Source organism: Peromyscus eremicus, chromosome 4, assembly GCF_949786415.1.
Source record: "Peromyscus eremicus chromosome 4, PerEre_H2_v1, whole genome shotgun sequence".
NCBI classification, from domain to species: domain Eukaryota; kingdom Metazoa; phylum Chordata; class Mammalia; order Rodentia; family Cricetidae; genus Peromyscus; species Peromyscus eremicus.
Window position 1 is genome coordinate 37,543,802 of NC_081419.1, and position 16,006 is coordinate 37,559,807.

The 16,006-nt window shown below is 40.6% G+C and overlaps 1 protein-coding gene across 4 annotated transcripts in view; it reads right to left on the reverse strand.

Annotated features, from left to right (window-relative positions):
* Positions 1-16,006, reverse strand: part of Ccdc148 (coiled-coil domain containing 148) — a 277,459-nt gene that overhangs the window by 146,132 nt on the left and 115,321 nt on the right. For all 4 annotated transcript variants that reach the window (XM_059260487.1, XM_059260486.1, XM_059260489.1 and 1 more), the window contains 2 exons: positions 4,354-4,492; positions 158-364 (listed from right to left, as the gene is read on the reverse strand). In XM_059260487.1, the coding sequence (XP_059116470.1) occupies positions 158-364; positions 4,354-4,492 (346 nt within the window). The remainder of the gene's footprint in view (positions 1-157; positions 365-4,353; positions 4,493-16,006) is intronic.

Below are 16,006 nucleotides of genomic sequence, written 5' to 3' on the forward strand. Positions count from 1 at the left end.
GTTTTGGTTTTTGGTTTTCCAGGGTTTCTCTGTGTAGTTCTGACTGTCCTAGAAGTCACTCTGTAGACCAGGCTGGCCTCCCGAGTGCTGGGAGGAAAGGCGTTGGTAGAGTCTTAGTGTCCACCCTGGTAACAAAGCACCCACTGCAGGACCTTACCTTGGCTTTCAGATGAGCACACAGTTCCTGCTGTCTCTTCCTGTCCCTGGCCAACATGCTCTCCACTTCATGGGCTGCACAGGCCTCAAGGAGGGTCAACATGGCTTTCTGTATGAAGTCTTTTCTACTCTTTTCCCAATTGTCTATGAGGATTCTTCTCTGCTCTCCAGCAAAGTGATACTGGTCACAGTATTTCTCATGTTCTACCTACAAGGTAACAGACGGCAGTTATTTCTTATTCTGAAATGGGCCTGGATTTTATGTCACTGTTATGAAATGGATAAACTTCACTTTAATCAATGATTTTGAACAATAGTGACAAACATCCTCACTGTAACCAGGAATAAGACACAAGCTCCAGTCTTCAGAGACTGTGCCTAACCGGCAACTAATGACGTCACTTGATTTCTAAGTCCTCCGTTTCCTCGGTAGGATGGAAACAGACCAGGTGGCCCCTGAGATGAATCTAAACTCTAAATGTCAATGTTTCAGCAGAGAGCAATCTGTCTCCCATATGCAATTTTAAATATTCCGCTTTTAAATCAATTTTGGTATATTAAATGATTACATTATATTTCAGTTAAACGGCATACCTTGATAAAATATTTTTTTAGTGCCACAATAATCTTAGAAAGTCACAGTTTTGCCTTTAATCACTAGAATGCTCAGATGCTTAAAAGTAATTCTGGTGATGACACCTGTCCTGCCTCCCCCAAGGCCCCAGGAGGGACATGAGTTCTCACACCGGCAGCAGTCTGTTCTTCCAATGGTGAACAGTAACCTTGGGAAGCACAGAGTCCCAGGGGGAGCGCAGAGACAGGGGAGTCTGGCATGTCTAAAATCCCTACAGGTGATTCTGAAAATAAGTCACTGCTAGAAGTGAGTTTTTAATTTCTAGTGTGGCCCACACCTCTGAATCTAATAAATTATTTGATCCCTAAGTTGCCAGGCATTAGGGGAAAAAAGCAAGATAAGATATGCCCCACATAAAGCAATGCTTTAGGAGGAATTAATTAGGAGCAGGATAAAGCAGGCCATGGTCTCACTTTAACCAGATACAAAACACATTCTGTAAACTTCTTAGCTTTGATCTATAAAGCTAAAAATATACTTAACATTTGTCCAAGCATCAAGGAAAGAAAGCATACACCATGCAGAAATATATGGTAATCAATCCAATGTAGAAAGTAAATGTGAAAATCTTTATCACATCAATAGTAATAAAATATAAAAAATCTACAGTTACACTTGATGCAGAGGCAGATAGGGAATAAAAATAAACCTCTAATTTGATCAATTAAGAACTTTTTGAAGATCTCTAATGAGTTACTTAAAGATCAGAATTAAATATTTACTACATGGGGACCCGACCCAGCACCATTAACACTGATTGAGGGAAGGAGACCCACACGCCTGCCCCCGGGCAGCCTGCCCAGGGTGGCGAGGAGAAAACACCTACTGGGCCTGCCCTGCCACAGTCCAGCACTATTATAGTGAGCAAATATATGGTGGGGTATGGGAGAGAAAGAGAAACAGAATGGTTCATGTCCTGTGGGGAAAGGCAGATCTGAAGAGGTGAAGGAGGTGAAGAGCAGGCTAAGGTGGATGGCTTCCTTGCCACCCGGGGCCATGGTGATATCCGGGCCTAGGCTCCTGCCAAGGCCTATGTCTGGGTCTGTGGCCCTGCTGCAGCTCCAGGCTGTGTTGATGTCCGTGACTCCTGATAATGACGAAGGCCAAGAGGATAAGACTGCACAGAGCTGGTCCTGCCCCTCACAGGCTGCAGCACTTGGGAGAGCAGGTTCTACACCTTGCCTGAGCAGCACAGTAGAGCTGATCCTGTTTGAAGGGGCCACAGATGAGCTGGCCCTGAGGGCGTGAGAGTGAGAGAGCTAGTCCTGCCCCCTTTGTCCGCCATGCGGCGACATGGGTAAGGGTAAGATGTCCTCCTCTTCCCTGCTTGCCACTTGCAACAACTGGGGAAGCTGACCTGCCCCTCACCAGCTGCAGCACTCCAAGAGCAGGGCCTACACCTTGCTTGGGCAGCACAGTAGAGCTGACCCTGTTGGCGGAGGGTGGGGCGAGCCAACCCCAAGAATGTGAGCATGAGAGATCTGACCCTGACCCTCATCTGACCACACAGCAGTGTGGGTAAGGGAGAAATGCCCCCCCTGACCCCTCACCACCTGTGGCAGATGAGAAAGCTGGCCCCTGGGTCATAAGAGTGGGAGAGCTGTCCCTGCTCCTCACCAGCTGCAGCACTTGGTAAAATAGCCCCTGCACCTCACCTGGGCAACACAGTAGAGCTGCCCTGATGGTGTAGGTGTGGGAGAGCCAACCTTGAGGGTATGAAAGCAGGAGAACTGTCCCCACCCCTTGCTCCTTGCTGCATGGGGTGAACTAGCCAGGGCAGTGCTAAAGAGCTCACCATGGTAGTGGTGAGAGCTGACGGGCTGACCACCTCAGCTACCACCTAGACCCAGAACCAGGCCTATGAGTTGGCCTATCCCAACATCCACCCCATCTGTGATCTGTGGGAGCACATGAAGGGGCCAGTCTTGCAGATCCAAAGCTGTAGGATCTCCACAACACAGAACAACAGGATATCCAAGAGGAGTCCCAGTGAGGACCCAGTATTGATGGTGTAGCAGAAACCAGAGACCTCAAACCAGACCAATGACTCTTTGCAATGAACATTTGCAAGTAAAGATATATGGACTAAAGGGTTTACTGTGTGACTTACTATGTCACACTACAGCTTCCACAGTGAGATTTTTCTTTTTCTTTTCTCTTAAATTGTATTTTATTTTATTGGGGAGGGGGAAGACTGCAAGGGCAGAGTGCTGATAATAGGGATGGAGAGATGAATGGGATCAAGATGCATGACGTGAAAGTCACAAAGAATAAAAAGGGTTTTTTTTTAATCTCTAAAAATTAAATAAATAAAAATAGATATTTACAACATGGGGGTGGAGAGTGGGATGGAGAAGGATAAGGAGGATGGGAGAAGATAGCCAGACTAGCTGTGTGGTCTTTATTTCAGTTTCTTCACAAGGCATTAATGATAACAGTGGTACTTCATCCATTGTCTCATGTACTAAAGGACTACACAGGACTGACAGATAGTAATTGCCAAATGAATGTGAGTGTATACAATTCACATCTTAATTTGAAACCGTTGCAAAAGTAAAGCATGTGATATTTCATAGCACAGCCCATTTAAAAGTTAAATCTGCACAAGTGTGTTATAAGGTAAGTTATATTGAATTAAATGGGGACATGGTAACTTCTAGATTCTTGCCATTGTAGTCATGCCCACTACAGAATAAAATAATAATTTCCCAGTTTCTTCTCAGGTAACTTTCAGGTGTGTGTTTGGTCCCCAAAGTGGCGTTTGTATTTGGGACCATGTGGGAATCAGGCAGAGCTGTGGTGATGGAGACTAGGAACGTTTCCCAGGTAAACGTTGGTTTTCCCAGGCCTAGGACTGATGTGGGGCAGGCTCTGTGGGTAGAAGGTGGGCATTCCAGTTTCAGGCAAGGGTCAGATAGGGCAGAATCTCCATAGTGAGCAGGTGCGTGATGGTGTGAACTCCAGGGGTGAAACGGCTGCTCCGGAGCTGGGAAACCATGGTGAAGGTGTCCGGGCAGGTGAGCACAATGGACTGGCCCTGGTCTTCTCTCAGCCTTTATAGACAGGTTTGCGCCCTGTAACAGTATCTCCTAAAGGGGCAATAAAGAATTCTCAGAACACTAGTGTCTTACGTAGGGTTTTTCATTGCTATGAAGAGATGCCATGACCACAGCAACTCTTATAAAGAAAACATTGAATTGGGGGTGGCTCACTTAAAGTTTCAGAGGTTCAGTCCATTATGATCATGAAAGGGAACATGGCAGCATGCAGGCAGAGGTGGTGCTGGAGCTGAGAGTGCTATGTCCTTCAGGCAACAGGAAGTCGATTAACTGTCACACTGAGGGAAGCTTAAGAAAAAGAGACCTCAAAGCCCTCCCCCACGGTGATGCACTTCCTCCAACAAGGCCACACTTCCTAATAGTGCCACTCCCTTTGGGGGGCCATTTTCTTTCAAACCACCACTATTTAACAGACATATATTTGTCTTACTAATTATGGATCACTAAACACTGCAACTCACAGGCATAATAGGCTATACATACTCATTATCAGGATGCACTCACCAAATGATGCCTAGGTTTGTGAGGAAAATATCTTTGTAACATGTCCAAGTAAAGGGTCCTTCTGCCAAGGAGATTTCCAGGGTACTGCTCTAAGACAGCCTGGTAAATCCACTGCTCTTCTTCACTTAGTTGAAAGTTTCTAGAAGCAATAAAAACGTCACAACACAGAGGTAAACAACCATGGAGTTTAAGAAACTTCTAACTGTTCAAGCTATTAGCAAGTGACGATAATCACAGATGAAGCTTTCTTTGAAGACAAGGTCTCACTATGTTGTTCAGGCTGATCTCAAAAGAACCCCAGCTTCACCACCCTGGGATGAAGGACCATGGGAATGCACCAACATGCTCAGCTGAGGCATTTTTCCTTAGTGTTAACCACTGAGCGCTTTCCGGAGAAGTACTAAGCCCACATACAGTGCATTCTTGGTTTGATATTGCCAGAGTTCCAGCATAACTTGAAGATGTTGGTGAGACACAATATTCTCTTAATATTTGTTCTATTTTGCCTTTAGCAATATTTTAAAAACTGTCACCAGTGAATGAAATAGATAAACACTGGAAAATAGTTATTAGGGACAAAGATTAAAAAGAAATTTTTCTTATTCAACCAAGTTTCCATTTCTACACTGGAGAAAAACACAAACGTAAACAGATGAACATTTTGCATCAAGGAAAATAAAGACAGATTGAGAGCAGCATTTAAATTGAGGTTTGAGCTCCAAGGCAAGTCAAATAATCTTTTACTTTATTCTCTTTACTTCATGTTTTGTGGATAATACTACAGATTGGTAGTGAAAGAAAAAGAACGGTGCTACATTTCTGATGACTAAATAAATAACTTTGGTTTTTATTGAGTTTTCATTACATTTATTTTGTGTGTGTACATGAGCATGCAGGAAGTTGTAGGACATCTTACAGGAGTCAGCTCTTTTCTTCTACCATTGGGGTTTCAGGGGCTGAAATCAAAATCATGCAGCTTGGTGCAAGGACCTTTATAAAGAAATCACTTGTAAACAAGATCCTGCAAGTTGCCTAGTCATGTATCCACTCTGTTCTAGCACACCTAGTCCCTTCCCAGCATTTCTAAGCACTGGTTTAATTCACAGTCTGCAGTAAGTATTAGCAAAGTCCTGTGCAAAGTGAAAAGTTGCTTTGTCAGTTTGAACTCCAAACTGAATTAATGCCTCTTTATATTCTGATTTTATTTGCATGTTATTATTACTCCTGTTAAGTAAATTAGAATAATCAAATACAGATGCAATCAGAGGAAGTATTAATAGTAACAAAGATTTCTTCGATCCAGATAGATTGCCATTGTTTATTTCTACTGTATCAATGATCTTACAACTTAAGTTAGGCAATTCAATTTTTTCAGATATCTTTCTGCTTCTGAAAAATATTTGACATTTTAAGACAATAAGACACCCTTTAAGTGACTGGAACTAATGGGAATTCCACTATCTTCATACAAAGTTAGCTAGTTCTTTGAATACACTGATAAGGAGCATGAAAAAAAAATTTTCAAAAGAGAAAATTCTCCATACCTACTACATAAACGGAAGAAAGAGAGGGTGGGAGGTGATCCCCCAAAAGGGAACTGTTCAGTGTGTCATAATAACCTAATGCAGGAGAAATAGTAAAATGAATTCATTCATGAATACACTGAGTGTTTTAGTTCCACTGGATTGGTTCTGCATGTGCAGACACCTGAAGACTTCTGCAAATAAAACATCTCAAGTAGGAAAATTAACCCAGGAGAAAAGCTTTTCTGAGTGCACTTGGCATTTAAAATGCCCTTGGGTTGTCAAGAACAATGCCTCAGGTCCCCTCTCAAGGACCATTTTTATTCATGGTAATGTGGATGTATTTTAGCAGCAGTTAGCAGGAGAAATTCTTCAGTATTATCCCACAAGCAATAGAAGAACAGAACTAAAGTCCACAACCTTGTTAATGTTTTAAACTATTTCTAAAATCAAAGGGCCTTGAACACAGTTGAATTTCCATCTGGTTCATATGTATGTGGGGTATTCTCCAAAGGGGAAAGGGACAGAGTTTCTGTCCCTTTCTAGTAAGTTTATGTCCTTTTAAACTATTACTCATCTATACAACAGTGGCTGTTTCTTAGAAGGCAGGGATCCCCATCACCAAGATGCCATAAGTCTTGGCTGGTGACATCTAGAGACCCTTCTCTTCTGTGGAAAATGTTCCTGGGCCACACTGGAAGCACCTCACTCTGAGACTCCAATCCCATATGTTTCCAAGGCCAACCACAAACAGCAGTTGAATGATAGACATAGGTCAACAAGGTTAGCCCGACATTTCCCTCCAAGGGGGCCAGTTCTGGCAGCAGTCTAGCTCAACTGACATCAGAGTCAGCCTCCACCAACATGCCCTCCTGCCTAGGCATTCTGACCTCCTCTATCCTGGCCTCCCTCACAAGCCTTCTTAGAGCATCCTCTGTTAGATCCACTGTTCTGGGAACGCATCTCGGTTTTGTTTCTGTAGAACTCAGTCACACATAACCTACAAGTAACCTTACCTAGAATTTTCAAAAACAGCGTGAATGGTTTGATAAATGGAGAAGTAATTTTAAACTAATTACTTTGATGGTTTCTCCCACTGAATAGTGGTGCAAGATTGTAGCTGTCCACAATGTGTGAACAGCAAACATTTACCGAAATGCTTTTCAAACACAAGCACCCATTAAGCAGCACACACTGTTATAAATAAACACAAAGCAGGAGAAGAATTTGTGGCATTTGGTTCACTTTTATAAACTGCATGAATATATTAATTAGTTGCTATTTTAATGACATTAAAAACCACTTAAATGTATGAGATGACTATAAAACATTTAAACCAGATATTTCAAAAGAAGTAAGCCCCGTACAGCAATGACATCCATTTGACCTTCCAGCTGGCTGGAGAAGCTTCACGTCTTCCACTGTCTTTCTCTAGTTACTGAAATTACACAAGTTGTAAGTCATTTTTCTAGTACATGAAAAGTAAAATTTAAAAAAACATGCTGAATGGAAATGGCATGTTAAATATCATAATAGTATCATTTCTAGAATAGTTAGAGCAGTTTCCAGAGAAGCAAACCTAAATCTTAAGGCCAATGCTCACACGGGCAGTGGTAACAGCACGACCACCCATATCAGTGGACTGCTGTTTGAGAGGAAAGGGGGAAGATTCACCACTGCATACTGACCTACACATGCATGTGCCCACACACACATATATATGCACATGTGTACACATACACACAGAGAGAGAGACAGAGAGAGACAGAGAGACAGAGACGGAGATGGAGCTGGCACAGTAAAATCCAAAAAGAGTGAGTGTCATAGCAGAGTTTCCTCAGAGTAACAAAGCAGCCATTTCTAGAAACATGGCCTTTAGCCTCTAAAATAAAACAATATTCGACATATGGGTGTTTCTAAACTAAAACTTGAATATTTATCTCTCCTAATCAAACCTTGATTTTTTCTTATTAAAAAACAGGTGTGTAAAATAACAAAGACAGTGTTAACTTTTACCTTACAAAGTTCTTGTTCAAGTTAACCAACTCCCTGTTGATTATGGCAACAAAACACATTAGGTTACATGACTAATAAAAAATCCCTTATCTAGAAAAATTAAAGTTTTCTAAAGAAAACACTAAAAGTATCCTAAATTTTTGCAATTAAAAATATCTCAGACAGGTGCACAAGAGATGGATGACTCAGGAGTCAAGAGCACTACAGAAGACCCAGGTTCGATTCCCAGCACCCATATGGCAGCTCACAACCATTTCAACTCCAATCCAAGGGGATCTGATGCCCTCTTCTAGCCTCTATGGGCACCAGGCAAGAATGTGGTACACAGACATAAGTGCAGGCAAAACACCCATACATGTAAGAATAAATTAATTAATTAAAAAATACCTCAAATAAAAAAAATAGTTTGTTAGTATTCACCATTTCTATTTTATTGGTCTATCCAAATTTTATAATTAAAAGTGTTTTGCAACTTCTATTTTCCTTAGAGCACACCCAGATGTCTCAGTTTGCAAGTTTACCAAGCACTTCTAACATATCAGGATTTCAGTGTGCCGAATGAGACATGTGACATTCAGTCCCCACTCACTCTCCTCCACCTCCAAATACTGAGGTCCACAGATACCATTTGATTATGATTCTCTAAAAGGTGAGGCAAAACAAGTTATTCACAAAACAAAGAGAACTAAGCTGGGAAAATTCAGTTTGATCCTGGCTGAATTCTATTAAATTTCATGTGCTTGAGTCATTCCAAAAAGCCTATTTTGACCCACTATTCACTAGACTTCTACTTCTCATCATAGTGAAGGCTTCAGATACTAACGACACCTTGACTCAGTACCAGGCATGAAGCCACACACATGGACTCACTAAAGAGAAAATATCCCTGCAAACCACAGAAACTGATGGGCACTCCCGACCCATTGTACTCAGTGCAGGCAATAAACCCATTCCAACTAAGAGAAAGGAATATCTCAGATGGTGATAAAATCTCACAAATCCTGCAAGCTTGGACACTGAGACATCTGCAGACATTACCAACATTGATAAGAGCTGAAGAAGTTACACAGACACTATACTAAAGTGACCAACTAAAACCAAAGCCAATATAAATGCAGACTGTCCAATCAACTCCCCAGGAAACATCATCAGGAGAAAGACTTACCACAAAAGTCACTCTGTACCACCAGTAGAAGCAGCTGGTCAGATGCACAACTGTTAATGTAGGGACACAGAAATATGAACTAACAAAGCGACACCCAGGAAATCTCAAAAGAACACAATGACTCACTAGCAATAGACATCAAAGAATTGCCTGAAAAGGATTCCAAAATTCAGACAATTCACCAAACTACAAAAGTAAGGTATAATGTGAATGTGACACTCAGCAAAGAGTTAGCCTAAGAAAGAACCAGTCAGGAAAAAAAAAAAGGCCACAATGAAATCTACACTTCATATGCTAGCTACAGAAATAAATCAAAAGGAGCAACCCTGTGAGGTAATATATTTGTTAATAAGCTATATTAAAGTACTCCACAATGTATATGTACTTCAAAACAATATGCAATACACAATATAAATTCAATTTCTATCAATGTTTAATTCAAATAAATCCAAAAAGATTCAGTTAGAAATCTTGGAGCTAAAGACTTGATAAATACAATTAAAATATAGTTGAGATCCTCAGCAGCAGAAGTCGCCAAGCAGAAGAAAGTGTTTCTGAGTTTAAAAGACTGATATTTCGAAATAATCCAGACACATCTTTAAGAAGAAAAGCAATGCAAATTACAAAGAATGAAAAGGACCTTTGAGATGTATGTGACGCCATTAAGTGAGCAAACTTTTGTATTATGGGTATTCGAGAAGAAGAGAGGAAAAGGCACAAAAGATCTCCTGAGGTCCCCACTAGCTTTGACCAAGAGGCACACTGTCTGAGCATGCACTCTGGACAGACTGTCAGAAGTGCGAGGCAGGGCTGGTGAGACGACTTACTCAGTAAAGTGGCTGCTGACCAAGCATGGCAATCTGATTTTGACTCCAGCACCACATGAAAAGTCAGGCATGGTGACACACACACACTTATAATCCCAGCACTGGATGGAGGCAGGTGGAGACAGGAGGATTCTGGGAGTTCAGTGGTCAACCAGTCTAGTTTAATTGTAAGCTCAACACCATCAAGTCTGTCTCAAAAGAAGTGGACAGCATTCCTAAGGATGACACTGAGGTCATCATTTAGCGCCACTCAAATGTGTACACACATGCATGCATGTACGCACATGCTCACATGCATTCTTTAAGTACATACTGAAGAGAGGATTCTAAAAACAGTAAGGAAAACATGAAAAGTCTTGAGAACTTCATTAAACTAAGAGGAAGCTTCTCCACAGAAACTTTACAAGCCAAGAGAGCTGCACAAGTATCCAATGCCCTGGTCAAAAAGCACAGTTTAATTCAGCGTGCTGTACACAGCAAAGCTAATTTCAAAAATGCAAGAGAAATGTAGTGTTTCAGAAAGAAACACCAAGGAGAGTCATCACTGACAGGCTGGCCTTACAAAGCACACCAAAGGTTATCCTACACAGATTTGAAGGATGTTCACACTTATGGTTATCCTACACAGACATGAAGTATGCTTGCTACCATCCTGAAAGCATGGAATGTTGAATACTCAATAATCGAGGAGGTACACAGGAGGAAAAGAGATGGAAGTCAAACTCTACCGACTATGAAAAGAGATGCACACATCAACAAGAGAGAAAGGAAGAAATTTTCAAAACAACCTGAGGAAAAAATATTAAAATCACAGGACAATGGATTTGTCAAAAATAACCTTGAATGTAAATAAATTAAAATCCCCTATTAAAAAACATAGATTGGGGATGGGGAGATGACCTGAGTTCAGATCCCTAACACCCACGTAAAACACCAGGCATGATAGTGCATTGTGGAAATAGAGACAAGAGTGTTCCTAGCTTTCTGGCCAGCCAGACTAGCCAAATTAGTGAGCACCAGGTTCAGTGAAAGACACAGTCTCAAAAAAATAATGTGGGGACTGGAGAGATGGCTCAGTGGTTCAGAGCACTGGCTGCTCTTCCAGAGGATCTGAGTTCAATTCCCAGCACCCACATGGCAGCTCACAACTGTCTATAACTCCAGTTCCAGGGGATCTGACACCTTCACACAGACAAATGTGTACATAAAATAGAAAAATAAATAAAATATTTAAAAATAAAAATAATAATGTGAAAAGTAATGAGAAAGACACTGAATGTCAACCTCTGGCCTACACACACACACACACACACACACACACACACACACACACACACACCAGCTTGCACACATGAACATGTATCCTCATGTGATAAACACACATGCAAATATTTTTTAAACCATCATAGACTGGCTACATGGGAAAAATAAACAAGACCCAGTTACTTGCTACATGGAACTCAGTTTGCCAGTAAAGATACATAGAAATTGAATGTAAAAGAACAGGAAAGGTATCGTGCAAATAGAAGCCCAAAGTAACAGATAAAATAAATACTTTGAGTTAAATATTGTGGAAAAAATACTGTCACAATTTAGTGATAAAGGAACAAAGGAAATACCAAGTGTAACTATATTGACATCTAATGCTGGAACATCCAGTTATAATGAAACAAACATAATTAGATTAAAAATAGAAAGATTTCAAATAAATAACCCAATGATCCAACTCAAGGAACAAGAAATACAAAAATCAAGCCAAATCCAAAAATAGTAAAAAAAGAAAAATATTACAAAGGTCAGGACAGAAAAAACAAAGAAGTTAAGACAAAATGAAACTACAAAAGATTAAGGAAGATAAGCAAAATTAACAATCTTCTTTATAGGAAAAAGAGAGGATTTCAACAAAGCAAATCAAACATATAAAAAGTAATAGCCAATACCAAAGAAATACAAAAAACTAATAGAAGACTATGTACAAATAAATTGGAAATCTAGGAGTAATAGCTAAATGTCTGGATATGTATATGTGTAAAACCTTTTGCCCTAGGTTACTTCTCTGTGACTGTAATAAACACCATGACCAAAAGCAACTTGGGGAGGACAGGGTTAATTTGGCTCACACTTCCAGGCCACAATCTTTCAATGAGGAAAGCGAGGATCCAAGCATGGGCAGAAGCAGCAACCATGGAGGAAAGCTGTGTATTGCCTCACTCCCTTGGCTTGCTCGGCTTGTTTTCTCAAAGCTGAGGCCCACCTGCCTAGGGAAGACCTCCTCACAGTGGGCTGGACCCTCCTACATCAATTAGCCACTAAGAAAGTGACTCACAGACACAGCCAGAGGGCAAGCAGATTGAGGCAGTTCTTGAGTTTTGGTTCCCTCTTCTGAGGTGATCAAGTTGACAGCTGAAGCTCAGTACTACACCTACCAAAACTGAACACCGAAATTCTGTCATTTTTCAGCACTGTGGATGAACTAGAGAATACTGATCAAAATAGCTAAATCACAAAGAGACCAACATTGCATTATATCACTTACATATGAAAGCTAAAGGTTTATCTCCACGAAGCAGCGAGTAGAACAGTGGTCACCAGAGCCGGGGAGGATGTGAGAAAACAAAGCACAGTAAGAAGATGACCAACAGTTGTAGGTGTGAATTGGGACAGGAATAAATTCCAATTTTCTAGAACAGCACGGGGCAGGGATGATTGACAAGAATTAATCAAATATTTCAAACTGCTAAGAGAGAAGATTTTATTGCTCCACACTCAGAAGAATAAATGTGTAGAGTGATAAAAATGCCACTTACCTTGATCTGATTATTACATTGTGTGTGTGTTAATGTTTCACATTGCATAAATTTGTACGTAAATTGCTACGTGTCAATTAAAAGTGAAAGGGACTTTGTTTGTTTGTTAGTCTGTTTGTTTTGTTTTGTCAGACAAGTACAGACAGTAATGATGCTAACAATAAAGACTGCCAAGGGACCAGAGAATTACTTCACAGGCTAAGAGCTAACTACTGCTGAGGCCCCAAGTTTGGTTCTGGGCACCCACATCAGCTAAATAACCACCTGTAACCTCAAATCCAGGGGATTTCATGCCCTCTTCTGGCCTCTTCAAACACCTACACTCATGTGCACCCACACACATATGTACAAGTTAAGTAAGCAAGGTATTCTTTTGCTGGCAGGCTGCATTTTGCAGTTACAAAGAAAGGACCAATCACTTTATTACTTATCTCAAAGGTAATCTTATAAGAAACCTTAAAAGAATCACAAATCTAAGCTTTTACATATGAAAAAGAATCAGTCAGGTCTACTTTAAATCTTTAGGGTACATACCCACTCATCAATAGTTTCTTATATCAGGAGATTGAGGGCAGAAATGAATACAAGGAATTAATCATCACCTTTCATCATCAACCAATCTTAGCAAGAAATGCACATCAGCTAATAATAATTGGGCTGCTTTGTTCTTGTTCCCTGACCATAAAGAGCTATTCACTCAACTATGTGACTTTCTAAAACTTCAGATTGTCTTCTTGGTTTTCACCTCAAAGGTATTTGACAAAAACATCTTAGTCTAACTTTAAGTTATTTTCAAAGTTTGCTTCAGCTATGATATACCCTGAAACCTGTGAACACATCTCCCAACATTAAGATTAGAAGAATTTAAATTAGCTGAGCTACTGGTACTCAACTGTTTTTCTTGATAATTAACCTAAGCCATAGTCTATACAGCTCCCCAATAGAAACTCATGTGTTCTAGCTATGTGACACTTCCTTGTTTTATTTTTTAATCATCAAAATTCTATTTAAACTAACATTATTATTATCAATTAGACAGTAGAACTTAAGAAAAAATCATCTTCATAATAATCCATAGGTAAAAATGCCCAGTAGGATGGGATGTTTTCATGAGATAAACACACTACATTACAGGCAGTGGGGATATCCCCACACCCATTCATACCATGCCAGATACCAGAGAAAGATGGCAGTGGCAAACACATAAAGGCACAGCAGAAAGAAGCAAAAGACACTCTCGAGTCTGTGGTCTTGGAGCCTTGACTATCCAAGACTCACCCACCAGTGACTTTCCTCCAAGTTGATACCTGGACTTCAATTGCTACCCACTGCTCCTCTGACATGGCTACCGGCACATAACAAATGTTGTTTTTACATTTTACAATTACTAACATGCAAATAAATAAAATTAAACCAAGGAAACTCCAAAAGAACTTTGTGGCATATCCCACAAAACTTAGACCCTGGGACAAGAGAGATGACTCAACAGTTAAAAGCATTTGCTGCTCTTGCAGAGGACCCTAGTTCAGTTTTAAACACTCGTGTCAAGTAGCTCACAACTGCCTATAACTCCAGCTCTGGGGGATCTGATGCTGTATTCTTGCCTCCACAGGCATCATATGCACAAGTGAATTCACATACAACACACACACACACACACACACACACACACACACACACACACACATACACACACACGTCTGTGCATATAAATAAAAAATGTTTAAACTTTTAAAAATGAGATTCATGATTTTTCTTGATAGGATGCATTCTGCCATAGGCGAAATAATTTAAAACGTACTTTATTCCTGCAACAAACCCAAAGCAAGTTGAATAACTGCCAAATGTGGTTTCTGGTATGAAATGACACTGAGTTAGAAACTAGCAATTTTGATGAAAGTCAATGTTACTAAAGCTATATGACAAAAAGAAAATTGTCTACCATGACTACCCATCCCTCAACAGATGCAAATGCCAGCAATGAGTGGGAATTTCCCCTGGGAATGCACCAAGGAAAGTGGGAAGTACAATGGCCAATGCTGGCTAACCAACAGGACTAACAAACCCTTGATGATCAAAGACTTACACTGCTTCCTCACTTCTCCCTTTATTAGTCACTCTTGGCACACAACCAACACAGGTCCACATGCAGAACTTGAGACTGGTCATGCTGAGGCACTGAACCTTCCCAACAGTTCTGGAAGTATATTTTTAGGACAAAATGCCCACTGGTGGTTAAGCTGCAAAGCTTTTTTGTTTTGTTTTATATAATTAGAAGGTTTTTATTATAATTATTATTTATTTATTTTACATCTTGACCAAAGTTTCCCATCCCTCCTCTCCTCCTAGACCCTCCTCTCCACCTACCCTCTCCCTTCCTATCCACTCCTCCCCCATTTCTATTCAGAAAAGGGCAGGCCTCCCATGGATATCAACAAAACATGGCATACCAAGTTGTAGTAAGACTAAGCACCTCTCCTTGTATTAAGGCTGGGCAAGGCAACCAAGTATAAGGAATAGGGACCCAAAAGCCAGCAAAAGAGTCAGAGACAGCCCCTGCTGAATGGACAACTAGGGAGCCTGCATGAGACTGACCTAAGCACTCTACATGTATATGAAAGCTGCAATGTTTTAGCTTGTGGCCTTATTCATCAGGGAGCCGTGTCATCTCCGTTATGCTACTCTCCTTGCTCTCTTCTCTCTCATCTTCATCAGCAACAGACACATGCATCTGTTTGTTTAAGCTTTTGCAGCCATGTTGTCTTCTGATGCTGGCCTTTCCCAGTTCATCTTTAGTAACAACAGAGGATACGGCTTGCTTTGATGCAAGGGTAAATGTGTGTGTCCCTCTTTTGACTGAAGGCTATCGATAGAGGTACCGTGTGTTGGTAAACATGGAGACACAAAGAAAGACCCTGAGCAGGACCCTGGTGATGTTCCCTCAGGATAGCTATATCCAAGGCCTCATCACTAAGTCTAGAAGATGAACCAAATAGTGAAACTTGATACAATCTGTGCTGGGCATGGCGGCACAAGGCTGAACTCCAGTACTTAGGAGGTGAGGTTCAGGAGCTCAAGCTTACGGAACTGGGCTACATGATATTCTGTCTCAAAAACTTAAAAACAAAAAAATAAACAAAAACTAAAAGGAGAAAAAAGAAAACATAACTTAGATTGATTTTCTGGAAGGAAGTGTAACAATATTCTTAACACCCTTTGACTCAAAATCTCTATTTTTAAAACCCCTAAACAGAATAATCACAGAATTATTTTACAAAAATACAGTGACAAACCAGTCCATTTCAAAGTTTCTAA